The sequence below is a fragment of the Quercus suber genome, unplaced genomic scaffold (genome assembly GCF_002906115.3).
Source record: "Quercus suber isolate HL8 unplaced genomic scaffold, Cork oak 2.0 scaffold_1467, whole genome shotgun sequence".
Lineage (NCBI taxonomy): Eukaryota > Viridiplantae > Streptophyta > Magnoliopsida > Fagales > Fagaceae > Quercus > Quercus suber.
Genome location: NW_027070840.1, coordinates 1 through 10,851, shown reverse-complemented (window position 1 = coordinate 10,851; position 10,851 = coordinate 1). Strand labels below are relative to the sequence as shown.

Sequence of the window (10,851 nt, the reverse complement as noted above, 5' to 3'; positions counted from 1 at the left end):
ATTTGTAGAAATAGAGAGATGGAAAATAATTTTAAAATTTGTTTAATTTTTAAGGGGAACAAATTATCTTCAACAAATTTAGGAAAACAAATTATACATTATATCACAATTACAAAATATTTATCTATTCTCATGCATTGCATGGATCTGCGATTAGTTTGTATTAAACAGAACACAACAAAATATATGCTCTACATTTTTATTGCTTATTTAAATTTTTTGTATGTGAAAAAAAAAAAATACAAGTTATACTAGATTTGACCCGACTGCCAATCCATGATAAGAGTAACAGTTATAAGTTTTGCAACCCATTTCAATTCTAACTCGTACCCAATTTGACATATATTCAAAGAAGTCGAATCTGAATTCACCTTATCTGAACCAATCCAGAAGTTTGCTAGTAACAATATACTCCACCCAAATTTGATATTTCCAAAAGTTTCTTTTTAAAATTAAAAAGAATATATGCATCTTGACAAGAACTGAAATTAAAAGCAAAGAAGAAAGTAAGAGAAACATTAACATCATGGGACAAGAACCTATCAACAACCATGAAAACCATAACAAAACTTCATTTTTGTGTGCGTTTGGGTGACCAAAATAATCTCCAATTTTCATTAGAGAGCTCTATTTCATTTTATTTTTTTGGAGCCCTATATAACATTTACACTGGGGCAAATAACTGCATGTCCTTCGAACAAGGAGGTGAAGATTAAACCATGGAAGCTGATATGCTCACAGCGTTGATTTGATGGGTGAGAGTATATTCAAAGCCACATGGAAGAGTCCATTTTATAATGATATCCTCCTCTTCTACTCCAAAAGCTATTATATATGGTGTCATATATTGGGAGGAAATTCAACTAAGAGTGCTTCTTATTACTGTAGTGTAGAGCAACTAATTATCAACAAGTTCCTTCCAGTAGGAAAGTGCTTCAACTTAGCAAGGCACCCAATCTTATTCCCTTGAAGGAAAGCACTTTCATTCGCTGAAACAGCTTAGGCCTACTGATTCCGCTTCCAATCTCACAAATCTATTAAAGCATTTTTGCAGACTCTAGTGTAGAGCAATCAGGTCATGGAGTTGGGATTAGCACACTCATATTTCAAATCGAGGCAACCCATCCACTGGAAATTTAAGCATTTTCTTTTTTTCCTTTGACAGCCTAAAAATGTTAGAGAGGTCCAAGACTATCAAATTTATTCCATTGATATTAATTGAGTATACCAAGTATCCTGTAAACAATATTTAGATCATATTTCATACGTACAATGTTTTGTTTGAAAAAATAAAATAAATCTTTCTTTCTACAAGTTATGACCTGGTTTAAAAAACCAAAATGTGAGACATTGACACATCAAAAAATTGATAATATTTATGACCATATATACTACATATACACATGATTCGAAGGTATAAAAACATAGGCATAAAAAAGAGTATATTACGGGGTCAAACCCACTAGTCCAATATCTTCATGAGATCTAATTTTAGATTACAACTCAACCAAACTCTAAAAGTAGAAAATGCTAAAAGTACTACAAATTTCACTTCAAGAAACTTAAAAACTGATGTGGCAATAAATATAATTGTGAGCTTCAACCACATAATAAATGAATGTTTGAATTGATGACATGTCAATTTGTAAGTTCTATGTAATAAAATTTCTAGAATAATGCTAGAAATACAAACTATTTTACAAAAAATTTTATAAATTGCTAATATGGTCTTTTGATTATTGGTAAATGAAAAAATGATATTAATAGTTGGCCTTGATGAAAACCAATAAAAGGTTAGTCACATCGATATTTTGTAAAAATGTTGTAAAATAATTTGTGTCTATAGCATTACTCAAATTTCTAATATCCCTAGCACCAATCCATAACCACTGGATTTTAGTAATTCATACAAACTCATCTTTTTCACCATAACCACTGGATTCCATCCATTCCAGTATGAGACCAGACAGAACTACTATGTTTCAGAGACCATAATGCATCTTTCTTTCTTTTTGCATTAATGCATTAAGCATCTCAATTCACGTCACTCATGTGAGGCACCAGTTCTCCATTTGGAAACCACTTTAAATATTCGTGTCTGTTTCATTAGATTTGTACTAAGTGCAAACATTCCACATTTTTTACTAGTGCAGTTCTTATCATGATAGTGAAATGCCAATGAGTCAATGAGAAGCCTGACACCCTCTTTTTCTCAACCCTAAAAAATAATAATAATAATAATTTACACCCTCTAAACTTGTTCAACACTAACAAATGTCTCTTTAAAGCTACATATATTGTATGATGAAATAGGTTGGTCAATCATTTTCTATCTTTAAAGTGGCTGGTGCCTTAACCAATTTAGTCGATTTGTCCACCCTAATTACACAACCACCTGCTTATAGACTAAATGGTTTGTATGGCATCCATGCTTGCATATCTGAACCCACATCTTATGTTGATTAAGCAAACACTACATCTTCTGAAAATAAGAAAGCCTTGAATGATTGACTGGTCAAAATGAACACGTCACCGAGCATTGTGGTATAAATTATGAGATATATATTGTTTGGCAGTGACATGATTGTTGATAGCTTAAAACTAAGGATAATGTCTTTTTACTACAAATAGAGTCCCATGCAGGCATAATTAGCAGGGGTTCTCTCAACAATTCTTTATGCATCCTCATCCTCGCTTAACTCAAAGAGTGCAATTAAGAAGGTTGAAGAACATTATGATCAAAACTTAACTTCAAACGCTAATCATCCTTGAGAATATATGATAATAGAAAGACGAGAGATCCCAGTCCAAAGCTCTATCCATTAGTCAGCTATGTCTCTCACTCAAACAATGAAATCTTCCAATAATCACTATGGCCTTGTCAGTCCAATGCAGATTTGGCAGACAATGTAATTTACTCATCTGTTCTTGGACGCTTTGAGGGTTGGGAACTAGACTCACAAGCATCTGGCTCGGAGTTCTCTGGATCGTTGGCTTCGGATACCTTATGCTTTCCACCCAGCTCCTGTGAACTTTCTTCCAATGCAGTGTTGGCATTGACTGGATCAGTTCCTGTTTTACCATGGTCTACCTGAGAGGCATCCAGNGGCCAGTAAAATTGCAAACTAAATGTTGCAAAGAGACCTAATTTCTAAACAAACAATGCAGCAGCAACTTTTCCCAGGTCAGTTAAATTAGTATTTCCCAGTGCCAACCAATCCAGCAATCTAATATACCCCCTGATACACAGATTCCCTAGTGTCAACACTAACCCCAGATACCTTCTTTGTTCTTCTACTCGCAATTGTAGATTTCTCTGAATCTGCTCAGAAGTTAGAGATATAATATTACACCACAAACGACAGATACAGAAAACCAGGAATTAAGTATATTAGAAAGCAACAATGAGGTGCAATTCCTGTATAATTTAGTAGAAAGAGACCACTTAGATAAAAGAAAATATATATATATATATATTTTATATTTAAAGGTCACATGCTCCAACCCATGTTGAGCAATGTCAAAAGTGCTAAACAGGGGCATAAGAAGATCTCTCGTACCATGTCACTTTTTTCACAATGCCATAGATGGCTGCAAAGGCAAAGTAAAGCTGACCTAAACAGGAAACAGATTTCCAATATAAATTGAAAAGGAAATCCTTTTCTGAGGAAATATTTCATACCTCAAGCTGTTCGTGCAGCCTTTTCTGAACTTCCATCTGCATTCGCAGAGCTTCAGTAATCTCAATACCCCTGTTATCCAAACAGAACATAGTTCAGAGATCAAAATAAATTGAGCAAAATAATTTTACAGATCTTAACCCATCAGGGTAGCCCATACCCATCTGTCTGGCTCACAAAGCCACTTTTTGTGGATTTATTAAATCCTTTTTTGTAAGGCTGTTTCGCTCGTTTACATAGTTTGATCAACCAACTATTTTAAGGGTTAATTGGAAGGAGAGAACAATCATGAATGATTGTCAATAGTGACTGCTCAGAACACGTTCAAGGGGCTAAACTTGCAGTAGAAGTTACAAGCAAGTTCAGCTATGGCTGACTTCAGTCTGAAAAAGTGCCACAGCTGGCTAGTGCAATTGAACATGCAATCTTACCCTCACCAAAAAGTAGAATTACTGAAGAAAATTTATGAAAACTTATTGATGACACAACTTAAAGCATAACATGAATTGGTATAAAAACTACCTCTGATTGCTAGAGACAGACAGACATGCAACAAGAGTGATAGATTACATGGAGAGGGCTAATGAAAGTATTCATTGGTATCTTTCATTCCTAAGAGTAATTCAAGATTGGAAAGTTGAATCATTGGATAATTTCTTGAAGGATTTATATTCTATCAGACTCAGACAGTATGGAGTAGATAGAATGGTTTGGCTTCCTTCAAAAACAAAGGGTTTTCGGGTCAAAGGCTATTACAAGGTGTTGTGATCAAGGAATGACCTTAGAGAAGCATATGGAGGGAAAAAGCTCCGCCTGGAGATTGCATTCTTCACTTGGATCACAGCTTTGGAGAAAATTCTAACTGATAATTTATGGAGACATGACATAGTTCTGATGGATTGGTGTTGCATTGTTCAATGGCTCTAGAGAAGTGGACAGTAGGGCTTAGCCTCTGGGGAAAGTTGGGTGATGCCGGGCTCAGTAGTGCATCATTGATCATGTTGGAAGGGGTATTTTGGAAAGCATACTAGTGAAGAAATTTGAAGGTCAATTCCCTTGTGCTTAATGTGGACTCTTTGGAGAGAAACGACTAGGCACACTTTCGAGGGAAAGGACATTTTTCAGTACAATTGAAATTCTTCTTAAATCTCTATAAAACTCTTGTACCTTGTCTTTTCTTGTTTTTTCTTTCTTTTTGGCTCTTTTGTATAGTTCCCATTTACTACAGTTGCACCCTCCTTTTTTGTGCTTTTTAAATAAATACTTTTCATAAGTAATATGAACAGTATAACTACATTTGATCATTGTCAATTTCTAGATCCATCATCTTAGGGTTCTAGGTCAATGTTTACTATTAGCAGAGCCTTAGATGTCTTAAAGGTTTGCAGCCTAAAATATTTTGAATTTCACCATTTCCTAAAAAAAAAAAGGAGGTACACATTATGTTATCTTTTAATAGAAGTTTTTATTACTTAATAATAATAATAATTAATAAACCCTATCTAAAAGAAGTTTTTATTACTTACTTAAAAAATCCTATAAAAAAGTATAAAGCAATCCAAGGTGTACTTAGATGTTGCAATAAATTTCTCAAACTTAGACTAGATTATGCAATACTCCAAGCCCAAGAATAAAGGTAACAAACCAAATGATAAAATAGAATTTCCAGGTTTTAATAAATTGACTTACGTTTTCAAGTCAAGAGACATTTCTTCAATTGGAGTCAATTTTTTCTCTGATGATCCTGCAATTTAACAAGCCATTATATTAAATCCTTTACATCTAATATGTAAATAGTAAAACAAGTCATCATCTCTGTGCCAAAAACATCTGCAATAAACTAGCATAAGCCAAAGCTAGTGAAAACCAACAAAGCCAGAAAGGATTAGTAAGAAGATATTTATAGTTGCTTGTTTTAATCAAAGATAGTGCCTTCATTGACAGAAGTCAATATGTGTTACTCCCACACCAAAAAAAAAAATGGAGTGAGAAACATTTCAACGTGAGTGGGAAACAATTAAGAGACTGACCCTATTCAATTGGGATTTAAGAATTAGTTGGGTTGAGTTGAGAAATGAGTAAGACTTGTTCATTTGATGGTAACTGAGCATAACAAACTACAAAGAGAATGACATAAGATTTTGGGAATGGTACTTAAGCCCACACCATCTAGAGCTAAAGTACACAAGATTCTGCCAAAATGCTAATTACAAATTTATAATTCTCCAGATGTTAAAAAATAAGGCCTATTGCATATTTGGGATGACCAATTCTGTCAAAAATTACACTACTTTCTGTCTGTCTTTTCTTTCACAACATGCAGAAGCACCAATGACATAACACAGACATTCAGGTAAAAAAAGTTTTTAAAAAGCCTCTTCCTAAAACATTTCCTACCTTTAGAATCTTAAATTTCCATGAAAACATAAACAGAGGGCAAAATGAATACTTTGTTTCACTACTAGTATTACTGGTAAGGCATACATGCACTCAGTAGGTCTTGAAACCAAGACCTCACGCTCCACCTTACACTTATAAAAGAAAGAGATGAAATTTGATTGAGAGTTAATTGGGAGGCCAAAATGCATACTTAAACATCCCAGCCACCTTCTTCCCAGCAAAAGAAAACATTCAATCAGAAAGGAGCTAATATATTGAAGTTATCATCTCACCCCTGTTCTTCCCAGCAAAGGAAAACATTCAAACAGAAAGGATTTGATAGAGCGAGTAAAGAAGGCAGAACAAATATATCCAAAAACAGAACAGATACATGCATAGAGTGTGCCTGTACACACGCATGCCGCACATACGCACTCACGCACACAGACACACGGGTACTTATTATATACCTTCTGACGACTCTGGCCTGTATCTGGCTGTCCTATATTTCTGCAGTTCATGGAGCAAGATCTCCAGTTAAAAGTAAAAACACACGCAAATGCATGCTCACACAGTATTTCAGTAGAAAGCTAATCTAAAGTTAAAAGAAGTCAAGCATAAATACCTGCAAATGGCTTTTCACATGATAGATAGTCAACCCTTCAACTTTCATGAGCTTCAGCACACCCTTTGGAGTAGCGCCTGTAAAATGAGCAATAAATAAATTGATGAGAAACTTTCATACTTTAAGGCAAAGACCACAGTTAGTGCATGAGAGTTACATACGTTCACTACCCCCAAGGAGATTGACAGCCTCCACAAAGGATTCATGAAGTTCTGGTGTCCAACGCATGCGTGGCTTGGCTGGGGCACTATTTGCCAAGGAAGTGGGGTTAGCAACAGCACGAATTTCTCCAGAAGTAGCAGGAAGCTGCAGAGGAACTTGGGACTGGTGTGCTTGAAAATTTGGAGATGATTTGGACACCGGGAATACCATCTAAAGAAACAAACCCAAAATGTTTCATAATTAATCATACTAAAAGCTACCCATTTGTACTAATGGACAAATATTAATCACGACATCTTACAAGGACCGAACCTTTGGTTCCAAATCTGTAACACTGGTGTCACCAAGAAGCTCATTCCAATTAGAAGCTAAAGCATCATCATCGGCGATTAGCTGGTCAGCCCATTTAGTAAATTCCTCGGATGCTAGTGCAGCATTACAACTACTGATTTCTACCTGACTATTCTCGATAGGGGTATTTACAGGAAAATCAAGAAAACTTGAAAGTGAATCAGTTTGCCAGGAAGCACTGTTTTCTTTGGCATAATGTGATGCTGTAGATTGGAGAGATCCCGAAGAATGTGTTATTGGCAAAGATGCCGCATTAGTTGATGACTGAGAAATAAAAGGACTGTGCCTTGAATGCTTTTCATGGGGTGAAATAGATGAGTAATGAAGATCTGTTGAAAATCCTGAGGATGATGAAAACATGTGACCAACTACGCTACTGTTGGAGGATAAATGACTTGCATGGTTGAGAGGCCTTGTTACAAGTTCTCTTTCCATGGAAACCTGTTGAGAGTCCGGTAATTTGGGATATGTTTCTTCCAAAGGGGTTGGAAGTACTGGTAAAGATGTAGACAGTGCTCCAGACATCCCCATGCTACTAAGCTGCTTTGCACCTGGCCTTTGAAAGGATAAGGCAGGGCGTGCCTCCATTTTTTTCCTTAAATCAGAAAAGAAAGAGTGTGTCAGTTATTAAATCAACTAGCTTATAACCACACTTTGCTTCGGTACATTTATTTATTTTTCTTTTACAGGAAAAAATTTGGTTATATTTAATTGAATTTTCATTGTAATTACTTTTTATATATAAAAAAAAATGTAGAAAAAGATTAGTTAATTTCATCAATCAAGTTTTCATATATTTTACTGAACTGAATTGTAAATTTCTTTAGTTTTATAACAGCATAAATTGTACCTAGTACAAATTAACAATATAAATTGCAAATAAGTATTGATTATAAGAATGAAGACCCATCTCTCTTTTCATGCTTTATTCACTTGCAAACTATATAAACAAAACATACATGTTATCGTCTCTTGTTCACAAAATATGAATACTGTTGTTGAACTTTCACAGTGACTATCAATTGTTTATATACATAATTTGAATCAGTATAGTCCATTTCTATAATACATCATATACAATTAAAGTTGTTTCTTTTCTCTATTGTTGAATTTGTTGACGTGTTTTTGCAAAAAAATGCTAGCCCTAAAATGTGAATCAAACTCAAAACAAGCACCTTACATATTTTTCAGTTGTTAAGGGTGTAAAATTCCATGAAATCAATTAAAAATGTAAGATGCTTTTGAATTCTATAAAATTATACACACCTATTAATAAATTTGACACTTGGATATATCTCCAATTTGGGTGGTTTACCACAATTTGTAGTGATTTCACATGGAATTTCTAACAAAATTTCCTTCGGTATGGGTTGTTTATTGGGTTTTAGTCTCTTCTGATTTTCAGGTCTCTCTTCTCTTTTTTTTTAATTTATATAAGTCATAGTAGATATTATTTTCTGTTGTTTTTTTGTTAAACTTTGTTTTAGATTATGTTGGTAGTGGAATATTACAATTAATACATATATGATTTTCTTTTAGTTTGGTGTTAGTATTTATTATATAAAATAACTGTATTATTAATTAAGCTAGCACAATGGTGTATTATTAGCCTAGTCATGTGCCATACTATGAGCAAATCTAAGAATGCTAGGGCTACACTTTCTCTAAGCTTCAACTTTTATATATTATATTAGATAGATTAACTTTTACACTATTAACTTAGTATGGGTTGTCCACCCTATTACGCTATTAATACTCACCAACTGAAAAGCTACAGAAACCACCCTGGTTGCTTGTTCTTGATATCCACACCAACGAAAATGACATCAAGTTTTACATCTGCAAACAGAAGTACAACATTAATGTAAACTTCTAACCAAATGGAAGTATGCTGTAACAAGTATTTCTTGGTGGAGAAGAAGATGAGAAGCTTTCCATGAAACCTAAATAAGGCACAATCACATAATTCACATACAACCCCAAGATTATATAAATAAATATGTACATACATAAAAATATACAGAGATACATACATAAACAATATACATATGTATATACATAAAAATATACAGAGATACGTACATAAACAATATATATGAGATCAGCTCCCATGAAACTATGAGTAGAGAGAAAATTAATTATCATACACCCCATCATCTCACATGAACAAATGTGTTTGGTTTGAAGTTTAAACTCTAGATCAGATTCTGGCACTCAGGAATATTCTAGGACAGACTTTAGTCACTTCACCAAGCATGCTTGATGATCCTTCATATATTTTTTGTTAAGTAATAAAATTTATTGATATAAAAAAAGGGATGCCCAAGTACATAGGGAGTGTAAAGGGGTTAACAAATCAAGTACAAAAATTACATAAATCAAGAAAAGAAGAAAATGATTGGTTTCGTAAAGCAGACAACCAATACAATAAGGTTCAAAAGAAAATTAACTTGAGGTCTGATATGGATCTCTTATTATCTTCAAAACACCTTACCTGCAAGCAAGGAGCCCCACAATTGATTGGCATAACCCAACTTACTCCAAATAAACCCAAAGCCATAGACCAGAAATCCACTGGCCAATGAAGTAAAAAAAGGTCAACCGATTCACCATTACACTTGCACAAATAACACCAATCCAAAATCCAAAACTTCCTTTTTCTTAAATTGTCAATCGTCAAACATTTCCCCAAAACAACATTCCAGACAAAGAAAGCCACTCGAGAACGGATCTTCTGCTTCCATAAGTTTTCCCAAGGGAAACTGAAATCATTAGAGCCCACCAAAAGACAATAATAAGCACTAACAATAAACCCCTCATTTCTATCTAGTTTCGAGCCTATTTCATCCTCCCCAATCCCCCTTACAGAAAAAAAACATATATGGTATCCATGAAACTCGACACAGCCTCCAATTCTCAATCATTAGCAACCCTAAAGAAACTTACATCGCAATGAAGGACCATATTAGTGAACTTCATAAGCTCAACCACACCTGTCTCCTTATCTTGGCAAATTCCAAATAATTCTGGATAACTAATAGCAAGAGGTGTCTCCCCACACCATCAGTCTCGCCAAAACTTCACCCTCAACCATCACCAATTTCATATAGAATATAACAAGAGAAAGAAGGCCATCCCCAGATAATATTTTTCCATAAGCCAACACCATAAGGACTAGAAACTGAACCAATACACCAACCACCCCATACACATCCATATTTCACCTCTAGGGTTCATCCCCTAGACCACCCATAAGAAATTCCATTGAAGTTTTGAAATTCGGTTAGCCACAAAAGCAGGGATAGGAAATAAATAGAAAATAAGTAGGTAAATTTGATAGATTACTTTTAATTAAATTCACTCTACCTCCCTTGGATAGGTACGAATGTTTCCACCCCGCTAATCTCCTTTCCACCTTCTCTAGAATCAAGTTCCATATTGTCTTATCCTAGAATTTTGCACCCAAAAGAAGAACCAAATATTTCATTAGGAGATTAGCTTGCTTACAACCAAGAACATTCAACAATAACTCAATACTATGAACCACTCCCACATGTACCAATTCTGACTTACCCAGATTTATTTTTAGACCAGAAACGGTCTCAAACCAAATAAGCACCATACAGAGAATCAGAATCTGATCAAGGTCATCAT

General features: G+C 34.5%; 1 protein-coding gene across 1 annotated transcript; it reads right to left on the bottom strand.

Annotated features, from left to right (window-relative positions):
* Positions 1-3,122: 3,122 nt before the first annotated feature.
* LOC112041045 (protein PHOSPHATE STARVATION RESPONSE 1-like) lies at positions 3,123-9,036 on the bottom strand. The gene is made up of 8 exons (XM_065769839.1): positions 8,958-9,036; positions 7,159-7,792; positions 6,846-7,056; positions 6,685-6,761; positions 6,530-6,569; positions 5,370-5,424; positions 3,683-3,752; positions 3,123-3,322 (listed from the first exon to the last, which is right to left on the bottom strand). Exons 2-8 carry the CDS (start codon positions 7,783-7,785, stop codon positions 3,152-3,154), a joined length of 1,251 nt encoding a protein of 416 aa, XP_065625911.1. The 5' UTR covers positions 7,786-7,792; positions 8,958-9,036; the 3' UTR covers positions 3,123-3,151.
* Between the last annotated feature and the right edge of the window lie 1,815 nt (positions 9,037-10,851).

Excerpts from the sequence above, each read along its gene's own strand:
- LOC112041045 (XM_065769839.1), bottom strand. The coding sequence starts at position 7,785 with ATGGAGGCACGCCCTGCCTTATCCTTTCAAAGGCCAGGTGCAAAGCAG. Across the intron at positions 7,057-7,158 it reads TTACAGATTTGGAACCAAAG|ATGGTATTCCCGGTGTCCAA; the intron begins GTTCGGTCCTTG and ends TTGTTTCTTTAG. Across the intron at positions 6,570-6,684 it reads ATGTGAAAAGCCATTTGCAG|AAATATAGGACAGCCAGATA; the intron begins GTATTTATGCTT and ends CATGAACTGCAG.